Raw genomic sequence first — 22,602 nt, 5'->3', positions numbered from 1 at the left:
CAACCTTCCAGTCTTTTCACTCCCTGGCTACTTCCCTATGTCTCTCCTCCCCTCCACAGCCAAATTTTTTAGAGATTATCTATACTCCCTCCCTCCCTTCTATTTCTTCACCTCCTACATCCTCACTTCAAAGCAATCTGGCCTCCGCCCCCACCTCTCTAAGTCAAGCTGCTCTTGCCAAGAACACCTCCTTGTTGATAAATTCCATGAGCACTTCAGTCTTTATCTAATTCGGCTTCTTAGCAGTGTTTGACAGTGGTGAACATCTCCTTCCTAAACATTCTTTCTTCTTGGTTATGGTAGCACTAAACTCTTAGGAGTCTCCCTACCCCTCTGGCATGTCCTCCATAGTACAGGCAAGTTCCTCTTCCTGTGTCCATTCGTAAGTGTTGGTGATGCCCAGAAAGATTCTGCTCCTCTCTTCTCTGCTGTAGGTTCTCTCTGTGCCACATCATCTACTGTTATATTATCATAGTGTATCCCTGGAACTCTGTCCTCGATCTTTTGCAAGAGCCTCAGATCAACTGCTATACAACTTTTGGATATTCTAAAGGTGCCTTGTCCTAAACATGCTTACACCTCATCATCCCCACACCACCCCAACCAGATCCTTCTCCTGCTATCCCCATTGCTGCCATCCAATCTTGTGTCCAAGCTGGAAACGTCGGAATGATCCTTGGCTCATGCATCTCACCCTCAAAATCTAACTGATTTCCAAGTGCTAGTGATTCTGCGTTTTAAATATCTCTAAAAACTACATACTTAATACAGCATTGACCCTCATCCAGATCATCACCTTCTCTTGCCTGGGTTTATTACAGCAAACTCTTATTTCAAACTTTATTTGGAATCTTCACATAACAACTAAAGCTATTGCCCCAAACACAAATATGGTTCTTTCATTCCCCTGTCCTACACATTTAAATGGCTTCCTTAGAGCCAAGTCCAAACTCTGTAAATATGTCACGTAAAGTCCATTATGATCTGAGCCTTGTTTATCTCTGTATATTCATTCATTTATTCAACACATCTTTATTGAGCAGTATTATGTGCAGACTCTGTGGTAGTCACTTGGGATCAGTGAGCAAAAAAAACAGATCTACTTGTATGGAGATTATGTAGGATACAGTAAATAACTGTATATTAGAGGATGATAAGTGCTTTGTAAAAAGGAAGAGTAGGAAAGGTTAAAGGGGATTGATAGAGGTAATGGTTAGATTTTAATTTTGGGTAAGGGAGTCAGGATTGCTGTTGTTGAGAAAGTGACTTCTGATCTAAGCTTTGAAATAAGTGAGGGATTCAGTTATGAGGATATTTTGAAAAACGTTCTAGGCAGAGGGCACAGACAGTGCAGAGACCCCAGTATGGGAACATCCCTCATGTAGTTAAGAACAGCAAGGAGGCCAGGGTGGCAGGAGCAGAGTCGGCCAGAAGGAAAGTACTCCCAGATGAGACTAGAGGAAAAATGAAACCAGGAGAAGCAGATCAAAAAGGATCATTGTATGTCTTTGTAAGGACCTCAGGTTTTACTTTGAAAGAAACAGGGAGACATCAGATGTATTTGAGTAGAGGAATGGCCATGGCTTAAGTTTAGGAGGATCATTCTGACTGCAAGGTTGATAGCAGACTGTATAGGGAAGGGTACACGCAGAGAGAAAACTACCTCAGCATTCGTTTTATTTATTTCCACTCTGTTTCTCAAAAATCCATGTTCTAACCATACCAAATGTACTTGATTTTTCAGATGTGCCATAGGATCCGAATTTTTTATCTTTTATTTTACTTTTGATCTTTATTACCTCTGTCACTTCCATCTAGAACCTCCCTAAACTTTATACTTGGTTCACTCTCCTCTTATTCTATGTAACAAGTTAGATATCAGTGTCTCTAAGAAATCAGCCTTAACCTTGCAAATCTAAGATGGTACCCCTAATCAGTACCATCAACATCTACATCACTGTCATAGTTCCTTTTGTCTGAACTATAGTTGCATGTTTAAATCTCCCAGTGCCCAGACGTTTTGTAATGGTAGAGTCCATGTTTCTAACATCTTCTCAATACCTGGCTATGGTGGATACTCAATTTGGGCTGTGGTTGAATCTCCAGGTATGTGAATGGAGGCCTCCTGAACAACTGAAACAGCTTCTTGATTTGGAGATGAGAGACTCAGGCGAGCCACCCCATAGACTATTGGAACTCTGTCGGGATGTCATACGCTACAGCGTCAAAACTAGTAAGAACTTTAATTTACTTCCTTGATCTGTACCTCTGACAAGTTCTTATGTTTGTAAAACATTTATTTACCTCTCAAAGCTGAGTATAGTGATATTTATGGAATGAGAAATCTGGATTAAAAAATTAGTGGTTCTGATGTTTTTGCAATGGTCCCTTTAATCCCTAATCCAGACTCATTGCCAAGGCCAAAGGTAAGTTGATAGGAAAACTGTTGGCGTTAGTGTTTGTATGTAAACATCCTCTTCTCCTTGCCAACCCCCACATACTATATGTAATCGAGATCATATATTATCACTGTTACTTATTTCTTATATTAGACCAAAGTGGCAAATAGTATTTCGTTAAGGGATTTTAAGTCTTGATGGCCCAGAGTATGCAAAAAAAGTGTTCAAAAGGTATCTTTAATATAAACAGAAATAGATTTGGAAGACACTGATTAACTCTTGGCAGTTGGTAACTGCCAAACTATTTGATCAAATCTGGCAGTATCAAAAAATAAAAATAAAAAATAAAAGTCCTTAGATGGATATAAGACAAATGAATACATTCCAAGTTTGTGATGAGATTATTTCACAGTGATGTCATAACTGTGAACTTTCTACATGCAGTGATAGGATGTCAGTCTTACACTGAGGCACCATTCCAACTTACCTGTTAATATCCTGTTCATCCAGTGAACAAGTTTCAAAAATGGGAGAATAATCTTTCAAAATATTTCTCAGTGTAATGTAAAGGTAATCCAGTGCTTAAGACCATACAGGCATTACTTTGTAAATTCTGACACTGGACTAAATTTAGTGGAAAGAACGTAATAAAATTCTGGCTAAAAATAATTGGAGTATATTCCCTTGGGAAAGTCTAGTGTATGTATCAGAAACCCAGTTAGCATTTCAAAAGCAGAAATATGTATCTTATTATTACAGTGCATGTCAAAAGTGTAGAATGACATTTAATGCAGTCGATTTTTCAGTTTACTGGATATTTTCCATGTTACCATGGAAATCAATCATAAATTAACACAGAACTAAAACTTATTAAAATTACTTATAGCAGTGCCTGTTTGTTTTCCTTTTTTTGCGAGATCAGAGGAAGTTTTCCATGTTTAAGCTGAAAAGACATTTTCTTTTGAGACTTGTTTTGATTGAACCCCTAAAGAGGAAAAAAAAAAAAACTAAACTAAATTAAAGCTAGATGCTCTAAGTTATAATGAGAGGTCACCAAATTAAATGATTCCCAAATACTCAAATGGAGAAATTGACCTCCTGCCTCTTTGTTGTCACGCTGAGCTTCCTGTGATTGAGAATGTCAAGCCAGTTAGCCGGGTGTATGGTGTGATGATTCACATGGTGTAAAGCCAAGAACCTTTTATGAGACCTTTTATAGGAGGGGAAAAAATTAAAACTGGAACAAGACATTGTCTGTCTCTTAAAGGCAATTGCATTTGAAGCAAATTGAATCAGAAGTGTACATAAGCTGCATAGTGAGTCACATCTTACTCCATCTACATACTGCCAGTCGCATGGGTACAATCTGAAAAATGAAAAGGCTGCTCAGTGCCATAGCCTAGGGTGAACTCTGTTGTAAGTGAAATGTATATGAAGTGAGAGGTTAATATTGATATTTTCAGAAAAAAGGCAGTACCCTGTGATCCTTGGACAAACAGTGTTCAAATAATTATTTAAAGGGTTCTGGTTTGGGTCTGGGTTGTAAAAAAGAGGAGCAAGTAAATCAAAGCTCTTAAAAGACTACTCAGATTTTACTTAGAAACATTGATCAGGAGAAAGGGCTCTGAGATGAGTCTTCAACATGTTCTTCATTGTACATGATCCTGTTTTGGATTTTTTTTAGAATGGGGTATAATTTATATTCAGTAAAATGCACAAATCATAATTGCTTGGCATGATGAATTTGTACATAGCTGTGCATGTGGAGCCATCACCTGGATCTAGATATAGACCAATTCTAGCACTCCAGAGGCTCTCTGAAGTCCCCTCCCAATCCATAATTCTTTCCACAAAGTACCTAGAATTCTAACCACCATCTCCTTAGCTTTGTTGATTTTGAATGCCATATAAATGGAATTACGTTATATGTAATTCTTCTGCATGTGTTTGCTTTCATTTTCTGAAAGATTCATTTATGTTAATGCTGTATCAGTTTTTGTTTTTATTGCTGCATAGATGAATACTCCATTTTAAATTTGCAGACCACCCAAGATTTTTCAACCAATTGTATGCTGGACTTGATTACTACTCCTTGGTGGCCCGATTTATGACTGAAGCATTGAATCCAAGTGTGTAAGTGCCATACTATAGAAATTTCACACCAAATGTGGATTAGAGACTTTTTAGATGAAATTTTATTTCAAAATTTTCTATTTAATGGTTTCTTTTGCATAGTGCCATCGCAAATAATGGAATAGTTTTACGATACTTATCAGATTCAAATAGCTGTTTGATTTAAATAGAGGTACCATGAGATGGAAAAGGCTAATAACTGCCTTTATCTCCACTTAACAGATGAGAAAATTGATTGGGCAATTTTTTATTTGTTCCTGCATGAAAAGCCATTTTCTGTGCTAAGTGATGGAGAGACATATTGAACAAATAAACCTTGACTCTGCCCTCATGGAGCATAATATCTGGTATAAAAATGCTAATCGAAGTGGTCCACAAAAATTCATGTAAAATCCAAACTCTCATCTGAAGGAAAAGCACAAAGTGTTCTAAGTATTAATACGAATGGGACAATTCTTCCTGGTTGGAAGCTCAGGAAAGTGTGCTCTGCAGAGGTGACAGTCGGCACTGAAGGATAAGTGTTATTGGGTAATACGGTGAGGGATGAGTTCTAAATAGACAGAATGATGTGTATAAAGGCTCTGTGGCAGGTCACAGCATGCCATTCTCTATGAACTGGAAGGTCAGTGTGGGTATAGCTGAGAGAGTTACAAGGACTGTAGTGGAGAATAAGACTAGAGAAAGAGAGAGAAAGATAGGAGCCAGACATACAGGGCAGAGGTGACCATGTTTATGAGTCATTCTAAATGTAACAAAAAGCCATTGAGGGTTTCTAAATCACTAGGTGCCATTTGCTTATTGAAAAAAATCTCTAAAAGTATAAATAGGCTGGAGAGGACCCGTTAGGAGGGCATTACTTAAGTGAGAGAGGGAAGTAGCTTGGACTGAAGAGAAGAGGTAGGAATAGAGCGGGAAAGAATGAGTTCAGAAAATGAAACAGAAAGGACGGGAAACGCATCTTGGAAATAATGGTAAGACGGAGAAGGTTTCTGGGACAATGTCTGGCTTTCATAGCTGGGTTTCTGGCTTTTGTAGCTGAGTACATGGTCATATCATTCATAGAAATAAGCAGCACTGGGAGAGGGAACTGGTTTTCAAGTATATGGTGAAGGAGGCAAGAGCAAGCAATCCATTTTCAGTTGTGGGCATTTGACTTTGCAGTGACTTTAAAATACCCGAGAATACATGGGAACTAAGCTGAGAAATATATGGGCCTGGAATTCTGATGTCTATATGAAAGGTATAAATTTAAGAATTATCAGTGAAATGATGGTAATTGAAATGGTGGACGTGGATGAGATTTCCTATGTCAGTGATTCAACACCCTGACTATTCATGAGAATCACTTGAGAATTTTATAAAAATGTATTGATACCTGGGTGCCAACCCAGGCCAATTAAATCTGAATTTCTGTGGCTGTGCCTCATGCGTTGATATATTTACAAAGTTCAACAAATGATTTCAATGAGAAGCCAAGATAAAGAACCACTGCCCAGGGGACAGAGTATAGAGTGGGGCGAGAAGAGGGCTCATGACTGGGCATTGAGGACATCTAACATTTAATGGTTAGGAAGAACAGGGTCAGCTTATAATGGTGAGAATAGAAACAAAAAACCAAAAGGCTAGCTATGGCAGCCATGAGGAGAGTGTAGTGTCACATGTTGTTGAATATTCAACTAAGAGCCTAAACAGCGTCCGCCGGATTAGCTACATGGACGCCTCTGGCAACTTTAGGGATGTTTTGTTGCAGTGATGAGAGCAGATACCAGGTTACAATCAGTTACAGTGAGGGTAAGTCAGAAGAGACAGTAAAATTACATACCTTTCTCAATCTTTTCTTGTATGTGCCAGGTTTTCTAACTCTTCATCTAAGTTCAAAAATCTCTAAATATTTCAGATTAAAGAAGTGTTAAATTGCTGCTAAGCTAAACCATCCACTCAAAATATGCCAGCCCACGAGTGTGTTCTATCTTGTCTTCCCCTCCACCTCCAGGCTGAATCCTAGGTTTATAATTGAGCCAGTTTTCAAAGACAGGCTTAATACTTTTATTATGAACAAGTGAATAACTTTTATATATATTTGTAGGTTCAACATAAATATATGTTTTTTTCATACTTTTGGTGTATGTACACTGGTTTCATAACATGGTTGAAAAACAATCTATTTTTTTTTTTTTTTTTTGAGACAGAGTCTTGCTCTGTTGCCCAGACTGGAGTGCAGTGGCACGATCTCGGCTTACTGCCACCTCTGCCTCCCAGGTTCAAATGATTATCTGCCTCAGTCTCCTGAGTAGCTGGGATTACAGGCCCCCGCCACCATGTGTGGCTAATTTTTGTAGTTTTAGTAGAGATGGGGTTTCACCATCTTGACCAGGCTGGTCTTGAACTCCTGACCTCATGATCCACCCGCCTCGGACTCCCAAAGTGCTGTGATTACAGGTGTGAGCCACCTCACCTGGCCGAATCTATATTTGTAAGATGGCATAATATCTGTAGAGTTCTTCACACATACGTAGGTGATAAATAGTAGGTGATACATAGATGACCAACTTTTATGCCTCAATCCCAAAGTTTTCCTTTCCAGATGTTAAAATAATTGCATTAAATTATATGACTATAAATCTAAATGTGTCTGCTTACACATTTAGAGTACACATTTATTCAGATACAATTTAATGTAATCCCTTAATTGAGAAGGAGATCATAGATATGTAGTCACCCTCAAGTTGTCTGGAGAGAGAAAATACTCAAACATTACCAAACAAGGCATGGTGACTGTTGCAGTGTGGGTTCCCAGGAATGCTGCTCTAGATGGTGTTTAGTGAGTGGGATGTTTATTAAGGAGTACCCTTGGGATCAACATGAGTGACCTGGGGAGGAGGAGGAGGATGCAAGAAAGGGCAGGGATAGTTCGCAAGTTGCCATGCAGCCTCCATGGCAATCTTGGCTGATGCTCGGAGATCTCTGGAACTACAGTGGCCCTTCAAGAGTGGTCTGCAGTTGGGCCCAGACAGCCAGGCCTTTACATCTCAGTAGTCATCAGGTGTAGACCATCACAAGAAGGGGTGTTACCCTGGAGGAGGTAGCTCCCTGCAGCTGAGGCAATCTCTAAAGGGGCTAAAACAGCAATGCTCTGAGACAACAGCGTTCCAGCCCGGAGCAACCAATCCTTCACTGACAAGGGATTTGGGTAGTGCTTTGCAGTAAAATTATCACATAAGAGATGTCTCACAGAACACTCCTCATTTATACAGACAGAGAGTGTAGAGAAAACCCTGGTTCAGGTGGAGTAGTCTCCACTTAGAATATCTCGAGGGGACTGTTAGCATACCCACGGTAGTCATCTGATAAAACCTGGTTACTATGACAATGAATTTTCTTTGACTATCAACAGCATCCACGGCAGTATTCCAAGCATCCAAAGAGTGAAATGGCCACTGCCCATGGCTAATACATAGGATGCAAATGCATTGCCTTGCCTTTATCTCTCCTCATGGAATTGAGGTTTTTCTAGAAAGTAAGACTGCTGCAGCAGCTTGCAGATCCCTAAGGCCACAAGCTATTGGCATTTAACCATGACTAGTGCTGTCACTAAGGGAGTAATTCTCTATTTTCAATGGATAAATTTCCAAAGACTGCTTACACTTCAGCAGCCGCTTGGTTTAATACAACTCTGTGTGCATTTCTTGGGACACCAAAGGAATGTTTTGACTCCAGTCATAGAAGTGAAGTGTTTTTTATATCCATCTAGTTATACGTATGAGGTGTCCCCAGTGTTTCTGTTAGTGGAAGAAGCGGTTCTGAAGAAAATGATTGAATTTATTGGCTGGAAAGAAGGGGATGGAATATTTAACCCAGGTGAGTACAATTAGTTATTGATATCAATCTTCCAATACAAACACATAAAAATTTACCTATATGAGGAACAACTCCTTGCAGATTTATACAAGACCAAAAGTTGGATATTAATAATTCTACTTGCTAAGAATCTAGCTTATGCCTTTCTCCAGAGTGATCACATTTTGTATTAATGCTAAGTAAGTGACATACATACTTCATGAATGAGATGCCTACAATTTAGGGTTCATATCTAACACAAACGAATCGATCTACTTCTGGAAGTTTGGAAAGGCTATAAGTCCTCTAAATTTTAAAATCAAATTTTACTTGAGAGGATTTCTGAATTACATTTGTTTATCCTGTAGTCCGTTTTTGGAGCCAGAGACCAACAAATATTATTTCAATTTTATTGATTAGGTGACAGAAAGAATATTAACTATGGAGACCTAGGTACTGACCCTAAGTCCAGAGCCGACAGACTGAGACTTTTGGTTTGAAAAAAACCCTGTCATGAGAATAAACCAAAATTTATCTTTTTTTCTAAGAATGAAAGTTCTGGAATTAGAGATTAGGGTATGCAATAAAATCTTCAGAGAAATGGGAGCAGGGAGGTCGCTGCTCATGTGCTTTTCACAGTGATTTTTCATTAGACTAGGGCAGCCATGGCCATCCATGCTTTCCACTGTATTCAGCATTTTGTGAGCTACAACTTCGTGCTACAAATATGTCATTTTAATTTTGTTTTTGCAGGTGGCTCAGTGTCCAATATGTATGCAATGAATTTAGCTAGATACAAATATTGTCCTGATATTAAGGAAAAGGGGCTGTCTGGTTCACCAAGATTAATCCTTTTCACATCTGCAGAGGTAAAAATTATTTTTTGTGTTGAATATAGATTTTCTGAGAATGTATATTTAAGAGGGCTTGTTTGAGGACTCCTGATGTGATTTTGTCCTATACCTATGTGACTGATATGCTACAGTATAACATAGTATTTCATTCCAAAGTAAATTCTAAGGAGTTTGATGTTGCAATGCTTGGTCCAATTTTGTGTAATTACCTTTATTTAAAGTGTATAGTCTGTAAAAACATTTTAAGAATATTTAATTTGAAAGTGCTATCTCTGTGAATCTCTTTTGAGTGTCTTATTTGTCAGTATTTAGATGAACACGATGGATTTCAGCTATGTCTTCTACTCACATTTCCTTGTAAAATGATTGCTTTGATTGGGTAATATAAGGGATGTGTATCTTACTTTTCCAGGGAAAAGGAAGATATACAGTAACAACGAAAACACACACAGAGAGAGAGAGACAGAGAGAGAGAGACAGAGAGAGAGAGAGAGAGAGAGAGAGAGAGAGAGAGAGAGAGAGAGAGAGAGAGAGCGCGAGCGAGCGCGAGCGCGAGTAGAGAGAGAGAGATTTTGCCACAGTTGTCAATCTCTTATATTTTACTCTCTACGCAAGTAGGTCAGATGGTGGATAAGTGCATTGGCTTTGAGTTAGGCTGCCTGGATTCAGTCCCTGCCTCTGCCACTTACTATCTGAGTAACCTTGAGTGAGTTAATTTCTCTATGCCTCAGTTTCCTAAATTTGTAAAAATAAGTTTATCGCTTAGCTCTTATAACCAACAAATCACCCCAAATATACCGTTATCATTCCATAACTATATATTATCACTTGTAAGTCTCAAGATAGCTGGGCAAATTTGCTGCTCTTGGCTGGGCCCCCTTCCACGTCTAGGGGTTGGGCTGGCTGATGGCCCATCTATGAGTGGCTCAGCCTGGATGATTCCAGTGATGCCTCTCTGCTCCATATGTCTCTCATTCTCCAGGTCAGTCTAGGTGTGTCCTCATGGCAATGGTGCAGGTATAAAAGGGCATGGCAACACATCAGGACTCTTGAGTCTTAGGCTCAGAACTGGCCATTGTTACTTCTGCCTCATTTTCTTGGCCAAGTCCCGTCTGTGAGCCCAGATCCAAGATGTGGGAAGAAAGACCCCACCTCATGGGGAGACTGGCCGTAAAGTCACCAGGCAGAGGATTTGCATACATGGAACAGAGTACCACTGGAACCATTAGAACAATCCAGCAACCACGCAGCAGTTGCTGATTAGCGAGTTTTGGCAAATGTTAAATGAGTAATTGCATGTAAAGTAGCATCTGGGACATAATAGATTTTTTTAAAATATTCAATATAATTGTTACTAGGAGAATGATCCAGCTACAACAAGGTGGGCAGAAGTAGATGGCACAGCTTAAGTGCATCCTTTATATGGAAGAGACTTTTTCCCTTTCCTGTTCTTGTGTGACTGCAGTGGATGCCTCTGTCTATTCTACCACTGCTTCATCACCCAGGTTCTTGGCAGAATAAGTTTAGCTTCTTACCTTCTGAGATAACACCAGGTATCCTGCCACTAACATCAAGTGGGCAAAATAAAAAACTGAGAGTTTGTTATTTCCAGCTGGGCTCTCCTGTATCTATCATTTTCTTCTAAATACAAAAGTTAGTTTATTATTGCAAAAGGACCAATTGTGCACTAATTTCTCCTCAGTAGGAGAAAATATGACCACTCTCATGTTTTCCTCTTGCCCTGTCTGACTTTTGCTCTGGTTCTTTCAGCACTAAGTGCAAAGTGGGAGTTGAGTGATGGGAGGCAACTGGGAGGAATCATCTAGCCTGAGATTCTTAACTCAGCCATTCGAGGCTCTTGTTCATGAGACATTCTGTACCAAGAGAAGAATGTTTGGTAATGTGGACAGCTGGAAAAAAGTACTTGATTATTTGGGATTATTATGGAACAGTTTCCTTCTCCATGCTTCAGCCCTGGATATTTCAATGTGAGGGACCTCAGTGGATCATAAATGCAGAGTCTCTTCTGCATTCAAACTGCTATTTCCAAGCGTGGGAAAGCTGATTAAATAGCGCCCTGGTTATCAGCTCAGGTTTTTTACTTTTGCCTTTTTCAGTCTTCATTTGGTTTAAAACTTGCTGGAGTTCTTCTGGAATAATTACCATGGAAAAGGGAAAGATATTATGTGGAAGCCTAGAATAAAGATGATGCCTGGGAAAGATCAGTAACAGGTGGGGCTTGTGAATTGGGAGTGAAAAGAAAGTGAAACGTTACATAGTTGTGAAACTAGAACTAAGTGGTTTTTAAAAATTTTCCAAATAGAGGCAAAATATATGCCTTGGCTAACATGCCAGCAGAAGTTAGAGCCAGAAAAACCAAGAACTAGGTGTGAATTCCACAGGAAAATTACATCACTTCGAGCACACTGTAGCCTTGAATTTGTATTTTCACTCCATTGGTTGAAACACTACTTTGCAGCTCATTCCTTTCCCTGCTCTCTCGAAGAGTCAGATTATAGCATTTGCACTATTTTAATTCATATTTGATTGACTATCTTTACTACTTATTACAACAAACCAATCTATTTCATTAAAGAATTAAAGAAGCTTGTGTTTACTAAACAGTCTTAAACTCTGCGTTAGTCTTTTTGCTATATCTGCCTTATTTCCTTTTAGGGGTTTGGTCCATGGCCCAGCACTGTTCTATTAGGTGGTCTTTTCCAGTTTTTGTGCTACCCCAAATTACCCCATCTCCATCTTGCACTGTCAAGTGCAGAATATATGTACCCACCACTGAAGGTGTTTTTGCATGCGTTAGGCTTTTATTGTAATTCTACTATTGATAGAGACCTGCAAGATCACGACAAAAACCTCTGCACTGTCCGTATATCCAAAGTTGCCTCTTTAGTGCTAAATGGGAATCTAAGAGAAGGGAACTTTTGGAGAAATAAAAGTAATAAATCTATGACTTGGTTTGCACTTTGATATAAATTCCATGGGTGTATAGAAATCCCAGGTTTGTAAAGTTCCTGTATATTTCAGATCACTTCTGGAATTAGCATAAAGTAGTGATCATGATTTGCCACTAAAAAGCTAGGGTGAAAAAGAAACTCTTACCTCCCAGGCCAGTAATCAATGGCCTAGCTCCTCTCTAGCAGGGCTTGGGCTGGGAGAGGCAAGTGAGGTAGGTATCTAGGGTATGTCTCAGGGTCATGCCTCTAAATTTTGCACCCTAAGGTGCCTCCTTCACTTCCTCCTGATCGCTGAGTGAGAGCTGAGGTTGAGTTGCGATGGGATGTGATTGCAGGTCTTCTCCACGGGCAAGCAGGTGCTTCATAGGACATCTTGCAGAGCATGAGGCTGGATTCAGTCTATCTGGCTTCTGGTTCTGGCCTCTTTGGGAATTAAACCAGCTGTGTGTTCTTAGAGACATCCCCTGGAAACTCTTTCTTCATTCTCTAAAATGTAACATTTATATACCCCGTTCTCTCTACCAGCTAACTTGAGAATCAAATTAGTCAGCACTGGAGTCCAGGTGTCCAGGGCACAGTGTATACTGAGGAGAAAGCAGCAGTTCATCGAGCAGCTCAAGGTCATAGAAAAAAAATCCTTGTGGGAGCCAGAAAGTAAAACTCCAGCTCAATGCTGTCTTTCATGTAGGCACTTGCCATTTTATCTTTATAGAAAGGAACACCCACTGAGAGTTTTTTCGTCTTCTGTAGATTTATGAAACCTATGGGGAGGTTTGGTCTTAGAACAACTGACTTATCTTTTGCCAGTGATAGAAACAGCCACTGTTTGTTTCTAAATGCAGTTGTTACTTTTGAATTCCAGCCTTCTAGGTTTTTCCTTTCCTTGAAACTACTCAGCATGTCTGAAGCATCACCTTCTTTTGTTCCCCTTCCAGGACTCTTCCTTCTCTGAACTTTCAGATGTTTAAACTTCAGTTTTGCAGAGTTTTTTTGATCTGTCTATCTATCTCAGATTGACCTTGGGTTGTATTTTGCCCTGAGGTACTTAAAGAGAGCTCCACTATTCTTATTCTGATTACAAGTTTTTTATCCAGCAGATTCATTGGTTGGAGATGTTTTGCTATTTCTCAGGGGGGAGAGCATTGTGATTTTCCTTATAGGTAGATGTCAGTGGGGTAGGCTAGCATTTATCCTTATGAAATCAATAGCTGTTTGGTTGCCAGAGCCCAACTCTCTGGTAAGAAATAACTCACCCGAGCTATGTCACCTTAGCTATGGCAGGCAGGTTACCACCGGTGGAGCAAGTAGAGAATTAATTACACTTTCATGTACATTATTACTCTTCCATATGCATATGGTCTTGTAACAACCTGAAATAAAAGCATCCTATAGGCATTTTGGACACGTCCTATTTGATATTTGGAAATTAATTATTTAGAATGGTTTCCTTGTTCCTGATGTTACTTCTGCACTTATTTTTACAGAGTTAAAAAAAGAGCTCCCAATAAAACTCTCTTGACAAAAGAAGGAAAAAAATTACCACATTTGAGGGAATATATCAAGTGAAGTGTGAAGGCATGACTACTCTTTTAATGTATTCATACCTACAAATTACTAAGATTTTCTTTGGTACAATTATGTCCTTTAGCACCCTCATTTTTCTGGGATGAAAAAGAATTAATTGACCACCTGTCAACACTAATGTATGAAAAGTGACATATTCATTGTTTGCATGCTAATTATTTTATGGGCTTCGTGTAGTATAGAGAAGACCCAGTAATGTAAAGCACACACTATTTATCAACATGAAATAGACTAGACTTAATTCCATATTCACCTGTTAGCCTCACTCATGCCATAGCTGAGTAGGTTTGTCTATTATTACTTTCGTTCTTATGATTTTAGCCACATTCTTGTGTGTTTAATTTCAGTCTTGTGTTCAGTATTAAACCAGATTGGTCAAGTGTCTGATCAGCACCTATAACTCATTGTTTGCTCTAAGAAATAATTAAATTCCTCTCTAGCCTGTGATTGCAATCTTTGAGATAGAGTCATGCCCTCTCCTTAGAGGGTTTCAAGTCAACAGTGGACTAGATTCTAAATTTCCATTAATACTAAGTCTTAGGAGTAGCATCAGGAGAAACTTTACTTTTCTCAATGGGATGGAAAACAACAGCCTCCAGTGTCCTGCTTTGTTCCATGTGCCAGGCTCTGTGCTAAGCCCTTTACATATATTATTAACCCACTTTAGCACAAGCAGATGGAGTAGGCGTTATTGGCATGATCCCTTTAAATATTAGGAAATTGAGGCTTGGAGAGTGTATATTATTTGTTGAAGATTCCATAGCTGTAACTGGAATGCTTGACATTAAATCTTGGTTTCTCTGACCCCAAAGTGAATGTTCTCAACCACTATGCTAAGGCACTCAATTAAATTACTTTTTTATGCAATGATGTCCCAAAGACTATGCTCAGCCATACTGATTTTCATCTGTCTCTGATAATAAGCAATGCTTTTTTTGTGCCATGTATTCATGTCTCTCCGTTCCCCACTGTCCCTTTTAATTCAGTGTCATTACTCCATGAAGAAGGCAGCCTCTTTTCTTGGGATTGGCACTGAGAATGTTTGCTTTGTGGAAACAGATGGAAGGTAATGGGGACAGGATCCGGAAGCCTGGTGGGTGGAGGGAAAAATTCATACGGTTTATAAAGCAGTATCATTGTCTGTTAACTACAAAACATAACCGAAAGTCTCAAATCTTTGTCCCTTAGAGGTAAAATGATACCGGAGGAACTGGAGAAGCAAGTCTGGCAGGCCAGAAAAGAGGTGAGAGGGGAGAAAGCAAGAGGGAGAGATAATGTGTGTGTGTGCGCACGCGCTTATGAGAGAGACAGAATAGCAAGGAGAGAATGCAAACAGCCAAAACCATTTCTGTGTGTGGGAGAGAGAAGAGAGCATGTTGGAATTAAAATAGGAAAACTCATTTACAGATGTTCTATTTCCAAGTGCTTGGCTCTCCATGTTCTGTGGAGTTTCCCGGATATTCTTGTTCCCAGGTAGCTGGAGTCTATTAAAACAATGAAATCACCCGTATTCAGGATTCTTGGCTAGAAGAAGCTCTAAGGATGAACCCAGTCTCTCCAGCAGGGCCCCAGCCTCTCCTGTCCTTATAACTCCTCCCTCTGAGAAATCTGCAGGACAAACCGATTTTCTCTGGGCTGCATTCAGGGTGATTCCGGATTTCTGGGCCAACCTATTCTCCCAGGTTGCTTCCAACCCAAAACCCATCTATTACTATCACTCCCTGTTGGGTCTGTATCTAGTAGTTCAGTGGCAGAACGTCCTTTCTTCCTTAGCTGCTAGAACATATTAAAACTGAAATATTGGAGAAAGCAAGGCATGGCTCTGTGCACCTGCTATGCTCCAGCCAAATTTAAACACCTGCATTTTAAAAAGGGATGTCATTAGGCCAGGTGCGGTGGCTCACACCTGTAATTCCAACACTTTCCCCCACTACTATTGATTTGTTGAAAAGATCAGGTCCTTTGTCCTGTAGCGCTTTCCAAGTTATAGATTTTTGTGGATTACATCAAGAATTTGAGACCCTAAGTGCTCACCAACTTTAAAAAAAAAAAAAAAAAAAAAAAAAGCTGTATTTTTGTTTTTTTAAAACCAGGGAGGCTTCATGGGTCCTGCCATCAGGAGACATCCTGTGTCTCTTTTTTGTATAACATTGATTGGTGGGGTCTGGTATCGTCAGTCTCGCCATCACAATACCCTCCCCCCATCAGCTTCTCACTTGATGGATTTTGCTGCCATTGATGATCATTGTCTAGACCCATTATTTCATTAAGCGATGTCCTAATTCCTTCTCTCCTTCCTTATTGACAGGCATTCTGCTATAAAGAAAAATATTCCTCCTCCCTTTGTTTCCCTAAGGAAACGCTGCACAGCAAAACAGGATGGATGTCTTATTCTTTCCCCTTATTTATCAATTTTTAAAATAGTGAGTTTGTTGCCTAGCATCCCCTAAAGATAATCCTTATTTTTCTCGTGTCATTAAGAATTCATATTTCTTAGCATAGAGGGTTTTATTCCACCACAGTCATTATCATTTTCGTCGCTCAAATTTTTGTTTGTTTTGACAGTGAAAGTACATGAAACGGACATAATACTAAAGTTGAGAACTCAAAAAAGTAAGTTTTTGAAAAGTAAAATTGCTTTAGGCACATTTAAAAGTAGGGCAATGGGGTTAGAGTTGGTATGTCTCCTCAGTTTTCTTTCAAGTCAGCTAATACTTGAGCCTGGATTCACCAAGGACAAACCTTGCATCCATTCTGAGATAATAATACATGATGGCTGGTTCATTTTTCTCAGTAGCTTCAACCTAGTTGTTTTGTTTCAAGCTTTTAGCTTGTGTTGTTTCAGATATAAGGAATAGTAGTACATCAACTATTTTTTCTGCCGGGATTCAACTCCCTGGCCTATGACAATCCATTGAAAAACCGTTGCACAGTGACCTTGTCTTGATGTCATTACACAGATGGTGAAAACCACAAAGCATCATAGGTTCTAAAGGGCTTGCTGACAGGCTCAAACTAGGATGAACACTGAATATTTAGAGACAGAGTGTTAGAAATGACAAATTTTCTTAGGCAATACAGCTCACTGGCAGCATGCAATCAATACTGTTTCTACTGAATTTTCTCATTAACAGCATGAGATATGGGGAAGAAAATCTAGAAGGTTAAATCCAGATTGCAAAAGTTTAATCTCTGGGCTCGTATTTATAGTGAGATCTTTTTTAAAAGGTGAGGAAAACTCATTACTAGACTATAATAGCTTGCAAAGGTATTTTCTCATGACTGTCAGGATGTCATATAGTTTATGAGGAAAAGCCCAACCATTAAAGACACCTTAAATGGTTTTAGTAAATTACTTTTTCTATTGCTTTTAATTATTTTAATGATTGATGTAAAGCTGGTCTTATTTCCTTTCGGTCAGTGGTATGATAAAGCCATAGTTGTCAGTAGTTTGAATACAGGGAAGAATTTTCAAAACCTTTGGTTTCTCCAGGGCTCTGTCACCTACTGACTTGGCTCTACAAGTTTTGGGTAGATGGAATTGATTCTATTTGCCACAGCTGTCTCCCAAGATGGCAAATGGATTTGTTATATACCATCACTTTGATCTGTATGAGTCTCAATTTAGAGATGCAAACCATATATTCTTGCTCTGCCCCACTTTCCATTGAGAAATAACATCTTTCTGTCAATAGTCAGTTAAATTGGAAAGAGTTTGGTTCAAACACAATAATCCCTGGCAGAAAAGGACATAAAAATGTATTGCAATGAGCATGCACTTTATAAAACTGAGGGGAAAAAGTGGCTCTATGCTAAATGGAGAAAAAAATAATTTTTAGAGGCAGTAAACAACTTTTAGAGCCAGTAAACATTCTTGTCACTATTTCTCAGGTGCTCTCGAATCTTAATATTCTAGTTGCTCCCCTCACCCCCACATTTGTCTGCAAGTTTTCTTGCACGGCACCTACACAGCGAGCAACACGTCTCTGCCACCATCCTGGAGCAATCCATTTGGAAACAACCTCATGTACTCTTCCTCTATCTGGTTGGCATCGAGTCCTTTAATGGGGACAAAGCGTGTGACTAGCTTGACCGAGATAACCATTCACTGTGTGTGTGCACCCACATTCTCCCTTTTCTTCTCTATTTCCCACCAACACCTGTTCACTCCACGAGATGCAGTCATCAGCTACGTGAGGAGGAATAACCATGATAGAAGTGATACAGATTTTCTTTTCCAGCACATGACAATGGATTTCTCTGTTGCAGCACCTGTTTTGGAGAATGCGTCTCAGTGAGGTTGCCTTATCTCCTCTGATACTGAATTTGTACCTGACTATAATTCTACATTCTTTGTTTTATAACTGCACTTACTTTACAAGGAGAGAAGCAAACAGGCCTGCATGGTTTACTCCTGGAGCTCTGTTCGTATTCCTTTTTTTTTTTTTTTTTTTTTTTTTTGAGAAAGTAATAGTGATGGCACAATGGAGGCTAAATGTATTTTTTCAGGAAGAAATTAGGAGTCATACAAAATGTCAGTTTGCTGTTGCAGCTGAATTTACTAAATTTCTATCTGGACAATTTACAGAACAAAACATTACAAAAAGAACATGAGAATACTGAATACTGAGAATACTGAAGATGCACACTTGATCTGTTTATAATGCCAAGAGACCACATATTGATAACATTTAAAAACACCCACTGAATTAATGACTATCTCCAAAAGAACCATGTAACTCTCTGGATGCATAACCCTTTATATTTTCCAGCTATTATAGGACAAGCTTAGTGACAACGATGACAATTCTGTGTTTTGGATCCTTCTTACAGGGGGCAGCACCGTTTCTTGTCTGTGCCACTTCTGGTACAACTGTGTTGGGAGCTTTTGACCCTCTGGATGAAATAGCAGACATCTGTGAGAGGCACGGCCTCTGGCTTCATGTAGATGTAAGTTCATCTATGTGTACATATCTGTTTAATCTTTGGTCTTTTTGTAGCCTTGGTATGAAATTTTTCTTAGTCTCAGAAACTAGATGTGGAGTCCCCAATGCTTTTATTTGTGTTTCACATTGGGGAAAAGTATGCTGCTTTCAGTGAAGTATAAATGAGAAGATTCCAAGGCTTCATAAATTTTTAGTTTTCTGGATTCCATTTTGCTTCTTTCACTCCCATGAGCCATCTTTGGTTCTCAAATCTACTGTCATTGAAGCAGCCTGGTGTAAGGGACACATCTGGGATTAGGGAGCTGAGAGACTTTGGTTTGAGACTCTCACCTACCTCTTCTTCATTGTGATCTTAGCCTTTTGGATTTCACTTTCTTCATTTGTAAAGAGGGGGGATCGTGGATGTGGGCTGTAAAGGATCTTTTTGCTCTAAAATTATGATTCCAAACAGCTGGAAAATGCAAAAAGCTACATGACATAATTGCATGCTACCTACATGACATAATTGCAAGCTACAACTAAAGCAAGTTTTCTCTGGATCTATCAAGTAATTATTTGAGGGAGGTTGAAATAATATACTCTTCACTGTTTTCTAACAAAGCATTGGCTTTTAAAAAAATTTTTTTAAGTCCTGTGGTTATTCAAAATACATATTTCCTTAAATCAAAGGCAACTTTAAAAATTCTACTTCTCCAGGGTTAGAATGCTGAATTCAGCCAACTAGGAACACTTGTTGAGCTTTTTAATTTTCTTTTTTAAAATTAAAATTTTTTTTTGTGAAACCAGGGGTTAATTAGTTTGATTCTAACCAAAGAGACAAATGCACATGGTATTTTGGGACCTTTCCTCGGTGATAGTTTCAGATCCTCCTTATCAGAAGCAATATTCTTTGACCTGCTGAGCAAAAGAAAACAGCATTTGGGGGATATATCCACACATAATTTTGTAGTTTAGATGATTTTATGCTTTCAAAGTGTTTTTTTTCAATCAAATCATATCATGTAGTACAGTGTCTGCGATATGATTCAAAGTTTACATTAACTATATACTAACATTTGGTAAGAGCAACAGTAGTATAAAGTTCACTAGAGTTATTGCTTCTATTAGTATGCCAATGGTAATACTTCAGGTAGATTATTTGTGACTTCTTAATGGGATTTTAGCATTTGTATCTGTTCATATTTCAACTTATATCTTATTGATTTTTATAGACTTAGAAGCATAACAATACATTATATCCTAAAAGATAATATGAAGTGAGCATTTTTTAACTGTGGAAATAAGGGGAAAAAATCAAATACATCTGCAGTTATACCTAAATATTATGCTCTCATAAAAGAAACATCACATATGGATTATATAGTTTATGTAGTTTTTGTAAAACTGAGAAAAGTAAATAGTTTATGTAAAACAGTAACCACAGCAGCTTTTAAATTGGGAGTAACATTAAGAGATTTATGGGGCTTAGAGAAAATTGTGATTTATAAGTATGAATGAAAAGCTCTTTCAGTTTTCTAAAAATTAAAGGTTGAGTCTTTGAAGAAAATATCTTTATAAGGGAATGTAAACCACACCAAATTATCCTATTTGTGCATAGTATGTTCATCTGGCAAATGCCTATAGTATTAGATTAAATTTGACACAAGCCTATCTGGCTTATTAAAGATAGTGTTTAACCATCCTTTAGTGTTGTGGGTGTCAAATCAATAAAATGTTATTACAGGAACATGTAGCGTATGCTGAAGAAACTTCATATGCCATAGGTGCTTTATTAATTTTAAAGAGAAAATATTAACACATTGCAATAATTGCTTGGACCTGTTGGAAATCTTCTAAATGGCATTTTAAAGTTTTTTTAAAATATTAAAACGGACATTTATCTCTTTTAAAATGAAAAGACATTTACTTTTCTTCTGGGTTTTCGGTAAAACAATGCTGCTCTGTATACATACCACGTTTTATTAATTCTAAGATGCACTTCTTTGAAAAAACTTTAACATCTCTGAAATTGGCATTTTGATGTCAATTTTTATTAGTAGTACACAAAAAATGGGGATGCTTACATTTGATAGTGTCTTCAATTTGGTAATATAATGCATTTTTAAGCAACCGAATAAGAAAAACTAGTTTTATTAGACTCTTTCACCTCCAGTACAGTTCTTCCTTCATGAGGGCAATTGTTATGCTAGCTTCTGTCTGAGAGCAAAATGTCGGACTGGTCTAGCTCTTCTTTAAATCAGAGGTTGTAGCTGCTGGAAGCCTCATTCCCAGCAAAGCTTCCTATTCATTCACCCATTCTTCATTCCAAGTCCCATAGAAGGCAGCAAACATATTTAAAATCCTGGGCTTTAGAGGCTGCCAAATCTCAATTCCATTCCTTCCTTCACTTCCCTTTCAGGATTGGTTCTACTATTAATTTATTAACCAATTAAAGACAAATATATAAAAAATGATATACTGTGGTGCCTCACATATAGTAAGAGCTTAACAAATGACAGTCTTTATTGAGATGGAAAGCCAAATTCCTTCATCATTTAGGTGATTGGTTTGATAATTTCACAGGTTCTGGCGTTAGGAATTAGAGTAAAGCAAATTAAAGTACGGCATTTACATCAGGGGTGTTTTATTTATTTATTTTTAAAATAAATTTATGGATGAGCTGTTCCTAATCCTGCCAAAGTACTTTGTAAACTGGTGAACTAATACCTTGAAAGAGTTCTTGTGATTTCAAAACTTAAATCTAGTTCACTAGAACTGGGAGATTATTTACCTTTCTGGAGAAGGAGTGGAGGCAGAGGCTAGCTCAGGGAGCATGAAGGAGTAGAAGTGTAGAGTATGAGGCAGGTGGAAAGGGTTAGCGAGTAAACAGGTGTAACTGAGTAGACTAATCCTTCCTGTAGTTGTCACTGAAAGGTTCTCGGAGAGGTTGGGCAATAAGAGAAGTGAGAAAAGTAGGTAATTTGGGATTTAGGATATGTAATGAAAGTCAAGAAAAATGTGATATGTAACTCATCTTAATATTTGCAAGGACCAAGTTCTCAAAATCCAGATCTGGAGATCCTCAGGTGTAGGCTGGGATAAAATTTTCCTAGATGCTGAGGACATTTGCCTTTGTGGCTCAGCCTTAGTCGTACATGGTCCATTGTGAATCCAAGTAAGGGAGAAAATGCAACAGGAAGGGAACTTGACTGACAATACTAAGTTACTAATCCTTTACCTGGGAACCTTTGGGATTTGAACACACAACATCCTTGAAACACATCAGACCTCACAGGCCTCTGGGGACACCATCGATTTGTTGGAGACTCTAGCCCATGGGATCAAGGCTGGTGCTAATATGAGGCCAGTGGGATTCGCAGGGCTCAAATTTTAAGAAGGATTCACTCTTAGGGCCTTGCAAGAGTTCAGCTCTGAGACTGAGTTCCTCCTTGAATTATGCACCCTACTGACTCATTCACTTTACCCTAGTCTCAGCTGTCAATGAAAGTTGTTTTTAAGTGGGATTTAAGGCCACAAAGTTGCTTGTGCTGTACTTTCTCATTATTGGCTATCAATGGGCCCAGCTTTTTTTTTTTTTGAGGCGGAGTCTCACTCTGCCGCCCAGGCTGGAGTGCAGTGGCCGGATCTCAGCTCACTGCAAGCTCCGCCTCCCGGGTTTACGCCATTCTCCTGCCTCAGCCTCCCGAGTAGCTGGGACTACAGGCGCCCGCCACCTCGCCCGGCTAGTTTTTTGTATTTTTTTTAGTAGAGACGGGGTTTCACCGTGTTAGCCATGATGGTCTCGATCTCCTGACCTCGTGATCCGCGCCTCTCGGCCTCCTAAAGTGCTGGGATTACAGGCTTGAGCCACCGCGCCCGGCCAGCTTTTGTAATACTC

At 38.9% G+C, this 22,602-nt stretch overlaps 1 protein-coding gene across 1 annotated transcript in view; it reads left to right on the top strand.

Moving 5' to 3' along the window:
• Positions 1-22,602, top strand: part of GADL1 (GAD like acidic amino acid decarboxylase 1) — a 167,566-nt gene that overhangs the window by 36,114 nt on the left and 108,850 nt on the right. The window contains exons 3-9 of the mRNA XM_017854110.1: positions 2,107-2,233; positions 4,442-4,532; positions 8,284-8,390; positions 9,123-9,238; positions 14,766-14,845; positions 14,968-15,022; positions 18,613-18,729. Of these exons, the coding sequence (XP_017709599.1) occupies positions 2,107-2,233; positions 4,442-4,532; positions 8,284-8,390; positions 9,123-9,238; positions 14,766-14,845; positions 14,968-15,022; positions 18,613-18,729 (693 nt within the window). The remainder of the gene's footprint in view (positions 1-2,106; positions 2,234-4,441; positions 4,533-8,283; positions 8,391-9,122; positions 9,239-14,765; positions 14,846-14,967; positions 15,023-18,612; positions 18,730-22,602) is intronic.

Source organism: Rhinopithecus bieti, unplaced genomic scaffold (genome assembly GCF_001698545.2).
Source record: "Rhinopithecus bieti isolate Rb0 unplaced genomic scaffold, ASM169854v2 scaffold_37987, whole genome shotgun sequence".
NCBI lineage: Eukaryota > Metazoa > Chordata > Mammalia > Primates > Cercopithecidae > Rhinopithecus > Rhinopithecus bieti.
This window is presented reverse-complemented; position numbering and strand designations above follow the sequence as displayed.